Here is a 16,971-nt window from a genome sequence, read left to right as displayed (position 1 = left end):
ACTAAAAGGAAATCACAGCTGACTACTGTGCATAAAGTATCAGTGCGTGCTACAAAAGGAAAATAGAGTCTATAATGATGTTACTATTGACTCTTTACAGAAAGAACAACTCATTATATCACTTATTAACCAACTGCCTGCAATTCCTCCTGTAAAAACTACAAGCTCCTTAAGGGAATACAATGTCTCACTTATCTCTGAAACCCCACCACTGTCTTAGACATGACATCTTAGACATCGTATATTTCAATACAAGTTTACTGATTCAATAAATCAATTCAATAGGACCCAATGTATTTCTGCATTATAAATTTAACTTGAATTTTTTCTAGATTAAACCATTAAAAATGGAATTTTCAAAGATGTTGCTCAGTAGTTAAATAAACTTACTTCTGCAGCACTTCCTCTTGACCGCAAACTTTCAGAACATAGCTGCCAACATCTACTTGATTCAAGTCATCATGTACCCAGCAAAGGGCTTGCATTATAATAATTTCTACGGTAGAACTCACTGTAAAAGAGTTAGTCATCATTCTCACTTGCTCATATGTACTTATTCAAGACTGTATTACTTATAATTTAAGATAGCACTATTCAATAGAAATATAATGCAACCCACAAATGTATTGTATTTGAAATTATAAATGAAATTTATTGAAATTTATATTGAAATTATAAATGAAATTTATAATTTCAAATTTTCTTTTTTCTTTTTCTTTTTTTTTTTCAGAGCTAGGATATTAATTTCAAATTTTCTAATAGTCACATTGAAAAAAGTAAATGGAAAAAGGTGAAACTAATTTTAATAATATGTTTTATTTAACCTAATACAGTTGGCCCTCCATATATGTGGGTTCTGCACCTGTGGATTCACCAATCATGGAAAAAAAAAAGTGCATCTGTACCAAACATGTACACACTTTTTTCCTTGTCATTATTCCTTAAACAATAAAGTATAGCAAATAGTTATATAGCATTTACATTGCATTAGGTATTATAACTAATCTAGAGATGATTTAAAGTATATAGGAGTATTACATATTGTATTCCTGTATCAAAACATCATGTTAACCCTTCTTTGATGTTTTAAAAAAAAGATCACATGTACTCCATAAATATATATATACCTACCATGTACCCATACAAATGAAAATTTTAAAAATTAAACCAAAAATAAATAAGGTACACAGGAGGATGTGCATCGATTATATGATAATACTATGCCTTTTATATCAGGGATTTGAGCATCTTGGCATTTTGGTATCTGAAAGAGGTCCTGGAACCAATCCCCCACAGATGATATTTAGCAGTATCTAGCAAACAGTGATTTAAAATAAATTATAAGAAAAAGATTCACCATTTTAAATGTTTGAGATTTGCCTGGTAAATTTTCCGATGAAAAATAAAAATACAGCAGGTAGGGTATATTTTTGAGATGGGGTCTAACTATCACCTTTACGGCAGTGAGCCAAGATCAAGCCACTGCACTCTAGCGTGGATGGCAGAGTGAGAAGAGTGAGACTCTGTCAAAAAACAACAACAAAAACCCACAAAACTTTTCCTTTAACAACTAAAAGAATAATTGTTACAGTTAGTTAATGTTTTTCTGTTTCAGATTTATATTTTTTCAAAGGGCCTTCAAAAGTACAAAGCTGGAAAGAATGTATCTGAATATTAGACACATTCCTAGTCATAACCATTAAAAAAAAAAAGGCATAATTCTTAGGCCAAATTACAGTAGAAATACAGGATCTCATTCCTCAGTTGGAATCCCATTAAGATTACATACATTATGAAACACAATAAACTCTGCAAGGAAATATAATTAGTTTTTAAAACTAAGAAAAAATTTCCTACAGACTTAGACATCTCTAGAGAGGATACCCATACCAAGTTTGGAAGAAAGAATTGAACCAAAAGAGAATTATCTTCTCCTTAGAGAAACTTAGCAAGACATCTGGAATTTCAATTTCACTGACAGCTCTTTATAAGCAAACATGCTTCCTGTCATAAAATGAAGGAGAAAAATTAAAAATTAGATTGTAATGAGCTTTTCTATCTAATGCTTCTGGGTCTTGGGCCAAGAGCCACTGATTAACAAAAGTTACTCAGCACTTTTCAGAGAATTATGTATTTATAAAGGAAACCTGTTTCCCCATTAGTTCTAACCAGAAAACTATCCATATGAACACCAAAAAGACACATGATAACAAAATTGGTTTATTAAAAGAATGATAATATTGATATTTTAAACATTTCCCCCAACAGAGCAAAACAAGAGGCTTGGGGAACTATAAACCTACCATCGCACGTAAAAGTAACTGGTAGCTGAAATCCTTCTATTTCAATGGAGACCTTCACACTAGCATTTTCTCCACATATGTTTCTTTGCAGTGTAACTGGACTTAACAAATAGCCTGGATTTGTGCGGTGATTGGTATATGGAAATTTGGTCTTCAATCTGTTCACAAGAAAGAAGAAGTTAAATTCTTTTTTAGAAAGCTTCATTTGAGGGCTCTGAACAAGGCTTTACATGTTTACAGCCACTCAGTTCTGTGTCTTTGTCCAACTCTAAAGCAGCTCATGAACTGCAATGAATGAACTCCCGTTGAAACTCCAAATACCAGCATTTTCCTTTTAAATAAAAGAAATGCAAGGAAAAGGAAGAGATTACTGTCTGGATCTCTTTGGTAACATTATCAACACCACCCAAGCACATGCTTGGATGAACAGCATTAAATGAGGTCTTCTGCTTCCAATTTTTTTGCCACACAGTATAATTACACAAAATGGTACCCTTTAAATTATTGTATAGGCAATGTAGACCTAAAACTGTGATGGTCAAAAGGATAAAACGTTTGTTGTCTTAAAAATTTTTTTCTTCTAATGTTATTTTTGGCTGCTAGATGATGAACAAAATATAGACAATGGTTTTTTACAGTGCTACAAGGCCTTTCTTCCCTCAAAGTGATTTCTAAAACTTAGGGAATTGAAAGAACTGCCTGTGAAGGTATTCACAGGAGCAACACAGTTTAAAATTAAATACATGAACGTGGTGTATTGCTCATCTCCAACCAGCAATGCTGTTATCATAAGACAAAAAGAGATCTGATAACTTCTTTACGCTTGTGAGCTCTTTTAACTGACTTTTTTCTAGAGGTTAGAAGACAGGTGCCAGTCTTCCCATCTGCTTTTCACAGGGCTATGAATAGAATGAATGCTAGAAGTATTGTATATTTGCTTCTCTAGAGATTAAAATAATCAAGTCACAGAAGTAGAATAAAACAGCTTGAGCTGACAGAAAAAGCTCTGGAGAGGTAGCAAATGTAACCATTAGTACACAGCCTCTAGAGCCAGACTACCTTAGTTTGAATCCTGATTATATTACTTATTAGTTGTGTGAACGTATGAAAGTTATTAAATTTCCTTGTTGCTTCAGTTTTTTCTTCTATAATTCTACCATTTATCTGATAGGGCTGTTATGAGAATTATGTGAATTTAGTTTACAAAGCATTTAGAACAGTGCCTAGTACATGGTAAGTGCTTTAACATTATCAAACAGATGAGTTAGTGAAGGAATAAATCTGGTTTTTGCACAGAAATCTTAAGCAACACAAAGGATCCAATATTAAAAATATAACACACCTTTTCTTAGACTCAGGTATTCCTTTATAGCAATACAAACACTAAGACAGATGCTCACATCAAATCATGAAATTAATTGTACGAAATGTTAGAGAATGTTTTTATATCTAAGCAAGCTTTCAATTTTCAGAAACCCTTAAGGATGACAAAAGTAAAAGCAGAAATTCTTGACAATAGCTCAGACAAGAATTTATTAGACAAAAATCCCAGTGATAAAACTTAGCTTTGTTTGAGGAGGAAAAATTTCAGTGATAAAACGTAGCTTTGTTTGAGGAACTTAGCTTTACAAAAGTAAAAGCAGAAATTCTTGATGATAGCTCAGACAAGAATTTATTAGACAAAAATTCCAGTGATAAACTTAGCTTTGCATTTCCCTTTCTTAAAATAAGTCCTTTCTTTACACAACAATGTGAATGTAATTATGTCACTGAATTGTATGCTTAAAAACAGTTAAAATAGTAAATTTTGTAATGTATATTTTATCACAATTTTAAAAATGTTTTTATAATGAGTCCTTTTTGTATTAACTTGGTAACATGGAAGATACCAGGTCCAGAAAATATACTAATTTCCTTTTTCTGTAAAATTGACTTTCTAATCTCATGGTTTGTCTGCTTTATAAAAATTGCCAAAAAACACCTAAGATGTAACATTCCCTACAGTTGAGGTTTTTTTGTAACAAAACGTTTAAACATACAAAATCAAATTAAATTATTAAATGAATAACTGCTGTCTGAGTAAATTATTAACTTAAAATAAGACCAGATAAGGTATTTTTATGGATCCTCTAAGCCACACACAGTTTGGTCTTCTTAAGTAACTACCTATAAAGAGTATTTTTTTTAAACTCTAATTTTTATTTTCTCTAAAATTTCTATTTTCCTATCACTCAAATAAAAGTCTTTATCTGTTTAATATGGCTCTGCAGTTCAGGAAATTCAGTATCTCTATGCAGAAACAAAAATCCTTTAAGGAGCCAGGTGTGGTGGCTCACACCTGTAATCCTAGAACTTTGGGAGGCTGAGGCAGGTGGATCACAAGGTCAGGAGTTTGAGCAGCCTGACCAACATGGTAAAATCCCATCTCTACTAAAAACACAAAAAATTAGCTGGCCATGGTGGTGTGCTCCTTTAATCCCAGCTACTCAGGAGGCTGAGGAAGGAGAATCACTTGAACCCGGGAGGCAGAGGTTGCAGTGAGCCAGGATTACACTATCGTATTCCAGCCTGGGAGAGAGAGTGAAACTCCGTCTCAAAAAAAAAAAAAAAGGCCCGTCATTGTGGCTCAGGTCTGAAATCCCAGCACTTTGGGAGGCCGAGGTGGGCAGATCACCTGAGGTCAGGAATTCGAGACTAGCCTGACAAACATGGAGAAACCCCATCTCTACTAAAAATACAAAATTAGCCAGGTGTGGTGGCATATGCCTATAATCCCAGCTACTCAGGAGGCTGAGGCAGGAGAATCACTTGAACCTGGGAGGCAGAGGTTGCAGTGAGCTGAGATAGCACCATTTGCAGTCCAGCCTGGGCAACAAGAGCGAAACTTGGTCTCGAAGAAAAAAAAAACCCTTTATGGTTTATTTTTCTACTTTTGTGTGCTCAATCAGACTAAAATTCTGCACAGATAACCAATCACGCAAAATCAGATAATAAAAACAACATAAAAATGAGGGTTTTGAAAGATTTCAACTGAATTAACACTATTCTATAGGAAAGTACAGTCAGCACTCTTTAGAATAAAATTAACCAAAAGCAGAGCTGAAGTCCTTGAAAACATATAGGAAGTTCTTGGGGTCAAGATACTATTATAGGATATAAATATTATATATATGAATATATAAATATTATATATATGAAGAAAAGAGACCAGAAAGCTATTCAGAAAGACAGGTATAGCGTGAGTTTCTCATTTTATCCTAAAGGACCACAAATAAAGTGGCAATAACTTCTACTGGTATTTAATACTATTAGAAGAACTTTCTCAACCCGGTGTGGTGGCTCACGCCTGTAATGCCAGCACTTTGTGAGGCCAAGGTGGGAGGATCACCTGAAGTGAGGCATTCAAGACCAGCCTGGCCAACATGGTGAAACCATATCTCTACTAAAAATACAAAAAAAATTTCGGGTGTGGTGGGACATGCCTGCAGTCCTAGCTACTCGGGAGGCTGAGGCAGGAGAATCGCTTGAACTCAGGAGGCAGAGGTTGCAGTGAACTGAGATCACGCCACTGCACTCCAGGCTTGGGGACAAGAGCAAAACTTTGTCTCAAAAAAAAAAAAAAGAATTTTTTCAGCACCTATAACTAGAAGATATAGCAAGCTTTGTCAATTATGGTAGGTGTAAAAGAAATAAAAAAGGAAACAAAAAACTCAGTAATAACGAAAAGTATTCCTGTATCAATGTATTACAGAATCTTAAACTGAAAAAGATCCTTGAAATCACTAGTCCAACTCTTTAATTTCACAGATGAGCAACAACAACAACAAAAACCAAGACCTAGACCTGGCACTAAATTCCAAGTCTGCTTTATATTTTACTTTAACTATAAACAAATATCATTCTGACAGCCTGACACTAATTTCATAGCTGAATTTAAATGAATAAAGAATACAAAAAGTAAAGAATTGGCTGTCTAATTAAAAGCCTAAATACTTGAGTTTTTTTGAGACAGAGTTTTGCTCTTGTCACCCAGGCTGGAGTGCAATGGTGCGATCTCAACTCACTGCAATCTCCACCTCCTGAGTTCAAGCGATTCTCCTGCCTCAGCCTCCCAAAGGAGCTGCGATTACAGGTGCCCGCCACTATGCCCAGCTAATTTTTTTGTATTTTTAGTTGAGACGGGGTTTCACCGTGTTGGCCAGGCTGGTCTTGAACTCCTGACCTCAGGTGATCCACCCAACTCGGCCTCCCAAAGTGCTGGGACTACAGGTGTGAGCCACCATGCATGGCCACCTCAATACTTGTTTTAAAAATCCACTGCAAAATGAGCATACTGGAACAAACAGAGCCACTAATCTCAAAGGACATCTCACCTCAATCTCCACGGTCACCACAGGGAAACAAGAGAAGTTTCCAGAACATGGCTTCAAAAAACCTGTACTACTTCTTACTGCTCTAATATCTGTTGCAATCATAGTCTACTAATGAAAATAAAATTACAAAAAGAACTCATTCTCTCTTTAGTCCATTTGCAGTTTCATATCACATAAGCGTGCATGTGTGTGTGAGTGTAAACAAAAACAATCATTTTCGAGCCAGGCGCGGCGGCTCACGCTTGTAATCCCAGCACTTTGGGAGGCCGAGGCGGGTGGATCATGAGGTCAAGAGATCGAGACTATCCTGGTCAACATGGTGAAATCCCGTCTACTAAAAATACAAAAAAATTAGCTGGGCACGGTGGCGTGTGCCTGTAATCCCAGCTACTCAGGAGGCTGAGGCAGGAGAATTGCCTGAACCCAGGAGGCGGAGGTTGCGGTGAGGCGAGATTGCGCCATTGCACTCCAGCCTGGGTAACAAGAGTGAAACTCCGTCTGGAAAAAAAAAAAAAAATCATTTTCAATTAGTGGCAGAGTTTGTATAAATAGCTCTAAGATTCAAACGGGAGAAAAAAGGTAGGTCTCAGAGAGCCTAACTTTTCAACTTGCAAAGCTTAAATGTAGTAGTTACTTAACATGGCCTAACAGAAAAATACAAGGTCTGTTTGGGGAGAGTAACCTTTGCCAAGAAAAAGTGACTCTACAGATAATATTTTTTTTCCTAAGGTATTCTGAAGAAAAGAAATGTTGGTTAAAAGGTAACATAAAGGAAGGCAGAGTTTTAATAAAATATCATCAATGGTCCAGAAAGTCTCATTAAATATTAACTCCTTTAACATTAAAATAATGTACATACTCAAAAATGATCTGGGAACCCCAAATCCTGCTATACTTAAAGTAGACCACACTGAAGACAATGCTGGATTCAGAAAAAAAGGTCTCCCACTGGTGATCTACTTCCCTTTTTTAGATAACAGACCTCTCATCCTCTTGGCCACAAGGTTTGTTGTTCCACTCCTTCCCCCTGTGAGATTTTCCTGTCTGGCTAGCTAAGGGGACTCCTTTTTTGTCTCTGCTACTGAGACCATTAAATTGCATGGAGGAAAGGCAGAGGAAGAAAAGTGAGGAAGGAGAAGGAAAGGAAAGGGAGTGGACAAGGAGAATCAAAGGAAGGAGGGATGATTTATAGTAAGTGAATTCCTGAATCTTGCTGTTAATGAACTCTGCCCCATCCTTCCTCTTCCTATTTGGATTTGTGAACCAAGACATGACCCTTTTTAAGGTCAAGATGGGTTTCTAGCACTTGTAACAGAAGTCATGACTAATATAGTGCTATAATAGGCATGCTTAACCAGAAGCAAAAGAGAGTTGGTTCTATTATTGATATTACTGAATAGTCAAGTAAACTTCGTTAGGTTACTTCTCTGAGTCTCAGTTTCCTCATCTATAATGAATGTTAGACACATTTAAGATTAAGAGAATATTTTATACATGTGTTTTTCTAAACTTCAGAAAAATGCTCTTCTAAACTTGCCTATTATAATATCAGTTCTTAAATATGTAGAACAGTATTTTGAATGCTAGAAGGTTTATAGCAAAATTAAGTGTCTCTAAAACAAAAGTAGGCACTTTTTAAGTGTACTGAAACTTACAGGTAGGTCATATTTTCACTGGTTATTATAGTATCAGTCTACGATCTGCCCTCAATTTTTTCTTCTAAACATGAAGAAACCTAACAGGTGAAGATACAAGTTCAACTGTAGTTTGTGGTAACATGCCAATTAACTCTTTGACTTGAAATTTTAGCCACAAGAAGAAAATAATTAAAATTTTTTAAATTTTAGACCTATTAGCACTAGATTGGTTTGCAAGTCAATTTTTCAAATGAACATTTATAAAGAAAAATTCCTTACTTTGTAATGGATTGACAAAAAGCTGCCATCTCCTCATTCTGTACTTCAACTTCCTGAAGAAGAGAACTTGAAGTTGGCAAACTACTGGTCCCATTTGGGTCTTTCTGTAATTAAAAGTGTTTTTATCTTAAAAGTGGAAGATGCACAAAATGCTACACAGCAGCACAGCACAAACACATTTTTATGAAAATATGTACAAAGCTATGGAGGTTAAAAAAAAAACATATCAATAACAAATGTTTAAATTGTGTATTTCTATCTTTGTAAAAGTAATGTCAATTAAGCCTTATCTTAGTTCATTGGTTTTACTTGCTTAGTAGTAGAAACAGGCTGTATTGGTCAGTAAGAATGGAATGCTAAAAAACCTTTCCATTCAAAATATTCCTAAAATAAACACTTTAGAAATTTTACAGCTAAATGAAATCAAAAGACTACTCTGTTTTAAGAAAATGAAGAGATCAAGTCCATTTGGGACTCTTCTAATAAGCCAGAAATTCTATATATTCAACTAGGCCCCAAATTCCAAGAAAGCAGATGGTTCTTTTATGTAAGAGAGAATGGGCATTTTCTAGGTTGATAAACTTATACAAATATACGCACAGTCTCTCAAAAGTTAAGTCTACATCTGGTCAAAAACTGTTTACAACTTTAGGGAGACCAATTCACCAACCAAGCATAGCCAAACAGCAGGGTCCATTAAGAGTGTTTTGATACTACATAAAAGTATTTGATTTGGTGCAAATTTCAAATATAAATTTCCTTTAAAATTAGTATTGGAACATTCTCAATTCAAAATTCAGTGAGAACGAAGTGCAAATCTTTCAAGAGCTGTAACAGATTTCAGTGACCATGGCGCACACACACACACAAATTTTTTTTTGAGACAAGTACTCATTCTGTCACCCAGGCAAGTGCAGTCATGTGATCATGGCTCACTGTAGCCTTGACCTCCTGAAGTCAGGTGATCCACTTCAGCCTCCCAAGTAGCTGGGACTACAGGCATGGGCCATCCTACCTGGCTAATTTTTGTATTTTCTATAGATACGGGGTTTTTGCCATGTTGCCCAGGCTGGTCTCAAGCTCCTGGGCTAAAGCAATCTGCCTGCCTCAGCACTCAAGATGATTCTGTGTCAGAAAATTAAACTGAAAATTTAGGGCAACAATTCCTTTATGAGTTTCCTTCTTTTAATATATGTCAGAGCCCTTTCTGCTAGAATTTGATATACACATTTGGAGAAAAAAATAAATACCCTGAGTTCTACAAAACCACAACTAAAAGTAACAAGTCTCTTGGGGAAGAGAGTTAAGGTGGACTACTGAATTATCAATGTAGCCAAGTATGGTATTGCATACTTGTAGTCCCAGGTACACAGGAGGCTAAATTAAGAGGGTCACTGGATCCCAGAAGTTTGAGGCCAGCCCAGGCAACGCAGTGAGACCCCATCTCTAAAAATAAAAATAAAATAAATTTTTGTATCAATATAACTCTGTAATCAAGGCCCTAACTAAAACAATAACATGTCTTTATAAAAATACTAGCATAGCTAAATGTCTGCTCCCATTTGCACCAAGCATTACATCCTTTGAGGCCTAAAACTCTGGGGCTCTTGTTTCTCATTTGAGATATGAGTTCTTTAGGGCATATGCTTCTAGTCAACACCAATTGCAATGAAGTTAAAAGTACAGTACCACTGTGGGAAGCCGAGGCAGGTAGATCACCTGAGGTCAGGATTTCGAGACCAGCCTGGCCAACATGGTGAAACCTCATCTCTACCAAAAATACAAAAATTAGCTGGGTGTGGTGGCAGGCACCTGTAATCCCAGCTACTCAGGAGGCTAAGGCAGGAGAATCACTTGAACCTGGGAGGCAGAGGTTGCAGTGAGCCAAGACAGCACCACTGCACTCCAGCCTGGGCAACAAGAGCAAAATTCCGTCTCAAAAAGTTCTACAGAATTCTTAGTGTTTTCCGAATATCTTCATATAGTGCTAGAGGTTTCTCTTAGGTTGTAGGAAGTTTGTTTCTGATTATTTCAAAAAAGTTAATATGCTGGGAAAGATTATGTCTAAACTATTGCTACTTCCCCATTATACTGACAGGAGTCTCATAGTTACCAATCATCAATCAATTTGTATTACAGAAGCAACCACTGTGGCAAACAGACTATATTACTCTAAAGAATGGGGTTTTATATTTCCTAGCAAATCCTCTAGTTTCACACTCCAAATCTGCCGCAATCTAATCCAATCTTATTTCCCAGAACTTCCCTAAAGATTTCTATGTTCCAGTTAGCTCGAATCATATCCTGTTCCTATAAAACACAAATTGAGCTATCCTGCCTCTGGACCTTTCCTTTCACCTTCCTCTTAAACTTCCCTTACCATATGTGTCAAAAATCTATTAATTTTTTAAGGTCCAACTGAATGCAACTTTATCTACAATGCCCTTCATGATTACTCAGAATGAAGGAATTCTCCTCCCTGTACTTCTAAGTACTTAGTCTGAACCAAATGTCGTATTGCTATATCCTGTTTTATATTTGTCCTAATGTGAAAGCTCCTTGAGAATATGAATAGCATTTCATTGAATTTTGTATTTTTGTATCCAGTTTAGAAGCATTCAGTCATTAGTTCAATGTGAACTTCTGGTTCCCCAAAAACAACTTAAAATTCACTTACATATAACCAGTGAATTTGTCATAGAAATCATAAAATCAAAAAAGCTCTATTAGGTGGGAACTATTATAACTTCCATTTTATGAAAAAAATGAGGAACAGATTAATTAACTCACAGGTCATATAGCTAGTATAGGCAGAGTGTGAATTTCAACCCAGGCAGTCTGGTTTCAATGCCACGTTTAATCACCATGTCAATCTGTCTCTCAAAATAATATCCTAAAAAATTCCTAAAAACACAATGTGAAAAATAACACTGTGACCTTTGTGGGAGCAGTGCTGTGGAAAACCTGAAGCTTTGCTTGACCCAAGAATCATCTTTCCCTTAAGAACTGTTCTTCATGTTTTACTTACTTTAAAAACAGATTCTGAATCTCCTTAGGTGGCATTTTAGGATTTAAAAAAAATAATAATAGTTGCATTTTTTGCAGTACCTCTCATGAATTAGGTCCTTCCTTTCATTCAAGTTACGAGTTTGAATTGACAAAAACTGAATATAATAATTATCTAGTCATACATCAAGGTAAGAATAGAATCTGGAAAGTTAACTCAAATGTTTTCTCCATAAAGGGTAAAAAATAGCTAGGCAGCCAATATTTCACCTCAAACATTAACAGTTTTAGGTTTTTCCCTCTACTCTTTCTGGAATAAAAAATACATACATTTTACATCCACCCCTTAACCCATACTCCAATTCCACCTCCAAACTCCACACAAACAAACCAAAGCATCAAATCTCTTTTCTCCATAGATCTTACACTTTTCTGCTGTGGCACTCAAGGCTTTCTATTTTCTACTGCATTTATACACATTCACATTTTGTCTCCCCTTTCTAGCCCGAGTTATTTAATGGTGAAGTCTACAAATGATTAATATTTGCAATCCTCACATTGTATGCCCACAGACATTTTTTAACAAATAAAAGAGGTATATAAGGCCAGGTGTGGTGGCTCATGCCTGTAATCCCAGCATTTTGGGAAGCCGAGGTAGGTGGATCACAAGGTCAAGAGATTGAGATCATCCCGGCCAACATGGTGAAACCCTCTCTCTACTAAAAATACAAAAATTAGCTGGGCATGGTGGCACATGCCTGTAGTCCCAGCTAATCGGGAGGCTGAGGCAGGAGAATCGCTGGAACCCAGGAGGCAGAGGTTGCAGTGAGCAGAGATTGCACCACCGCATTCCAGTCTGGCAACAGAAAGGAGGGGGGAAGGGAAGGGCATGGGGAGGGGAGAGGATGGGGAGGGGATGGGGAGGGGATGGGTGGGGAGGGGAGGGGAGGGGGCGGGGATGGGATGGGGATGGGAAGGGGAGGGGGTGGGGAGGGGATGGGGAGGGGGAGGGGAGGGGAGGGGAAGGGGAGGGGAGGGGGAGGGGAGGGGGAGGGGAAGGGGAGGGGAGGGGGAGGGGAGGGGAGGGGGAGGGGAGGGGAGGGGGAGGGGAGGGGATGGGGAGGGGGAGAGGAGGGGAGGTGGAGGGGAGGGGATGGGGAGGGGGAGAGGAGAGGAGGTGGAGGGGAGGGGGAGGGATATGATAATAAGAAAACACTACCAATGCCATTAGCCAATACATGGAACAAAGAAAGAAGTTTGCAGGGGAAGATACAAAGTTCTCTCGTTCTGACGCCAGGCTAGAGTGCAATGGTGTGATCTCAGCTCAAGCAACCTCTGCCTCCTGGGTTCAAGCGATTCCCCTGCCTCAGCCTCCCGAGTAGCTGGGATTATAGGCACGTGCCACCAAGCCCTGCTAATTTTTTGTATTTTAGTAGATGGAGTTTCACCATGTTGGCCAGGATGATCTTGATCTCCTGACCTCATGATCCGCCCACCTCAGCCTCCCAAAGTGCTGGGATTAAAGGCGTGAGCCACCCTGTCTGGCCATTACGCTGTATTTGAAAATCCATATAGATGTTTAGGTCATCATCTAGAAATGTTCTACTCCAGAAATATTATATTCTAGAGCTAGAGACAAAGATTTAGGGATCATCCAATTTCTGTAATTCTTTACAGGGAACTCTCTCTGCTAACTGCCGTCAGCATCCATCAGGATCACTGAGAGAGCAAATTCTTGGTCAAAGCGGTGTTTGCTTCAAGCTCCGTTAAGAGGAAACAGTCTCTTGGGAAGCTAAGGGAGACATAAGGGTCTGTATCTGTGAGGCACAGAACTGGGACATCTCTTTATTTTCATATATATGGAATGGCTTATGCAATTATGAGCTGACAAGTCTCCTGATCTGCACTTGGCAAGCTTGAGACAAAGGAGAGCCAATGACGTAGTTGCAAAACTCAGGAAGGGCCAATGCTTCCGTTTTAGTCCAAAGGCAGGAAAAAAAATTGATGATCCAGCTTAAAGGAAGTCAGGCAGGAGGAGTTTCTCCCTTACTCTTGGGAGGGTCATTCTTCAGGCCTTCAACTAATTGGATGAGGCCCATTCACATTAAGCAGGGAATTTGCTTTATCTAGCTGACCAATTCAAACATTAATCTGACCCAAAAACACCCTCATAGACATACGCAGAATAATGTCTGATCAGATATCTGGACACCCCATAGCCTAGTCAAGCTGACACATAAAATTAACCATCACAGCATCTCAATCATAGACAGCCAAGGAGTCACATCACTACAAGAGTCTAGATCAGTAGCTTTCAATCTAAGTACACTGGAGCCTCAAGAATAAAGCACTGACCAAGGGAAAACAAGTAAAGAGTTATTAAAGACAACCAAGAACAAAACCTTTGGAGGAATGCCTATGTTTAGCTAGACAAAGAAAAAGGAGTCAAAAATCACAGGAAGAAAAATAGGAAGTAGATCTACCCAAGGAAACAGAATAGAGTTTCAAAAAAAGGATACAGTCAATTTTTTAAAAATAAGCAAAAGGGCTAGACAGTGAATATGGTCAAGGGATTGGCAATTCTGCAACATAATGGTAATAAGAGGAGAAGAGCAAGAGACTAGAAAGACAGTGAGTACAAATTCCTTTTTAAAGGGTAATAACTTTAAGGTCAGGTGTGGCAGCTCATATCTGTAATCTCAGCACTTTGGGAGGGAGGTGAATAGCTCTAGTCCAGGAGGTGGAGACCAGCCTAGGCAATATAGTGAAACCCTGTCTCTACTCAATATACAAAACTTAACCAGGTATGATGGCATGTGCCTATAGTCCCAGCTACTCAGGAGGCTGGGGCGGGAGGATGGCTTGAGCCCAGGAGACAGAGGTTGCAGTGAACCGAGGTTGTGCCACTGCACTCCAGCCTGGATGACAGAGCAAGACCCTGCCTTTAAAACACACACACACACACATACATACACACAGAGTAATAACTTTGGGGAAGACAAGAACAAACAGGAACAAGGAAAGAAGTGAAAGAGTTAAGTTTTGGAAAAGGGAAGGAACATCTCTTCCTTTCAAACCAGAAAGATGAGGAAAATGTGAGGTGGGCAGTTCACACATGGATGATCTTGACCTCAGTTTAAAAGAAAAAAGATGGTAGAGGGTTGGCAGAGGTGAATTTGGAGATTTAAGGAAAGTGGTGAAGGTTTAAAATAATTCACAAAATTTTATCAATGAATACTCTGTAAAGTAGTTACAAGAATATGGGCAAGGTTTATTCCTATACAAGTTCAAGGTTCATGCCATATTACCCTGAAATTATATGGAACACAACACCAAGTTTTCAGTAAATGTACTTTAAACATTAAATACATGTTACTTTTCAGAAGGAAGTTGGTTACATCATTATTTGGACTTTTTTTTTTTCCAAAGAAACTTACATGTACTGTTCAAATATACTCAGCCAGACCATGAAAATCACATTTTATTTAACTTTCCCCCTTCATTAAAATAATAGACATTTTGCCAATGGGGATATGTTTATAATGTTAATACAATGAACTTTTACAAAGAGTTAACCACAGAACTTTGCAAAGCCACTTCTATGAAAATAATTTGATCCATTACTAAAATTCTTTGAAATCTGCTCTAAGTTAAATTCATAGCTATTAACTAAAAGCCTGATTTAAACTTAAATTGTCAGAAGACATAGTTTTAAGTAGTATGTCTTTTCCTGGTTTTGGTCACAAAAAATTTGAACTAAAGTATTTAGATTATTATTAAGAAAACAAAGGACGCTAGATGGGAAACAGGAAGTAAGCTTGCTGAGTGAGAAGAAAAATACCCTCTGTGTTTTCACCACAAAGCATAAAATTCTTACAGAAAATGAACACTTAAGCATGTACAGCAATTATAAAGCACTGCAATATTACTTTCCAATAAAAAATATGAAGGAAAAGTTTGTATACAGACAGAGATGAATGGTATGTGAAAAATTAAAAGCACTGTGCCAATGAATTGTGCCGTGGATTTCCAAAGTCAGCCTATTACCAGTGTTCATTTTATCTCCCTACTTTGGTCTACATCAAACCAAACTTTACCTTCCTGTACACAAACAAAATGATGAAATCTTAGCACTAAGAAGGCGGCTTAGAACTTTTTCACATAAAAATCCTTTCTGGGCTGGGCACAGTGGCTCACACCTATAATCTCATCACTTTGGGAGGCCGAGGTGGGTGGATCACCTGAGGTCAGTTCAAGACCAGCTTGACCATATGGTGAAACCCCATCTCCACTAAAAATACAAAAATTCACCGGGTGTGGTGGCAGGCACCTGTAATCCCAGCTACTTGGGAAGCTGTGAGAGAAGAATTGCTTGAACACGGGACATGAAGGTTGAGGTGAGCCAAGACTGCGCCACTGCACTCCAGCCTGGGCAAGAGAGCGAGACTCCATCTCAAAAAAAAAAAAATCCTTTCCGTAGCATTTATAACAGGTACATACCAAGCCTCTGAGTAAATGTCTCAAATAATTGTGTTTACAAGTCTTAAATTTAGCCTAAAGCTGCCTCCTAACATATTTTAAGTTCAGCCTAATGATTTCGATTTCTGCACATACAGGGAACTGTAACATACTAACTGGATGTGTAAACAAACTGCAACCTACTCTTGTGCCAATCACCAAGTTTTGGCCAATCAAGGGTGGCTAATTGTTCAAAACACATTCAAATAAGGCAAACGTCAAGCCATAACCAATCCAGCTGTTTCTGTACTTCATTTCCATTTTCGGTATGTCACTTTCCTTTTCTGACCATAAATCTTCCACCACATGGCTGCACTGGAGCCTCCCTGAATCCATTCTGTTTCAGGGGTTGCCCAATTTGTGATCTCTCCTTTGCTGAATTAAACTATTTAAATTTGTCTAACATTCTTCTCTTAACACAACCCAAGAGCAACCATTATGAAATGTCTCTCTATAAGTTCCTTTGTAGATATTTAACCATGAAACCTGCCTCCTGAATTTTCTTCCCCGTTGGTTCTTGTTCTCCTTTTTAGGACAATGGATTTTAAAATTGAGCTACTAAAATGAATTCTCCATTCACAGAAAAATATATATAAACAAATAGGACTTGTCTGGCCAGGCGAGGTGGCCCACGCCTATAATCCCAGCAATTTAGGGGACTAAGGTGGGTGGATCACTTGAGGTCAGGAGTTCGAGACCAGCCTGGTTAACACAGTATAACCTCATCTCTACTAAAAATACAAAAATTAGCCAGGTGTGGTAGCACACACCTGTAATCCCAGCTACTCGAGAGGCTGAGCCAGGAGAATCACTTGAACCAGGGAGGAGGAGGTTGCAGTGTGCCGAGATCGTGCC

The 16,971-nt window shown here is 37.9% G+C and overlaps 1 protein-coding gene across 2 annotated transcripts in view; it reads right to left on the bottom strand.

Moving 5' to 3' along the window:
- The window catches only part of PIK3C2A (phosphatidylinositol-4-phosphate 3-kinase catalytic subunit type 2 alpha), a 113,120-nt gene that overhangs the window by 61,557 nt on the left and 34,592 nt on the right, over positions 1-16,971 (bottom strand). For both annotated transcript variants that reach the window (XM_012456555.3, XM_064365135.1), the window contains 3 exons: positions 8,593-8,696; positions 2,304-2,461; positions 391-511 (listed from right to left, as the gene is read on the bottom strand). In XM_012456555.3, the coding sequence (XP_012311978.1) occupies positions 391-511; positions 2,304-2,461; positions 8,593-8,696 (383 nt within the window). The remainder of the gene's footprint in view (positions 1-390; positions 512-2,303; positions 2,462-8,592; positions 8,697-16,971) is intronic.

The sequence above is a fragment of the Aotus nancymaae genome, unplaced genomic scaffold (assembly GCF_030222135.1).
Source record: "Aotus nancymaae isolate 86718 unplaced genomic scaffold, 86718_ANA_hifiasm-v0.15.2.pri h1tg000059l, whole genome shotgun sequence".
Lineage (NCBI taxonomy): Eukaryota > Metazoa > Chordata > Mammalia > Primates > Aotidae > Aotus > Aotus nancymaae.
The sequence above is the reverse complement of the archived record's forward strand: the minus strand, read 5'-3'. Positions and strand labels throughout refer to the sequence as shown.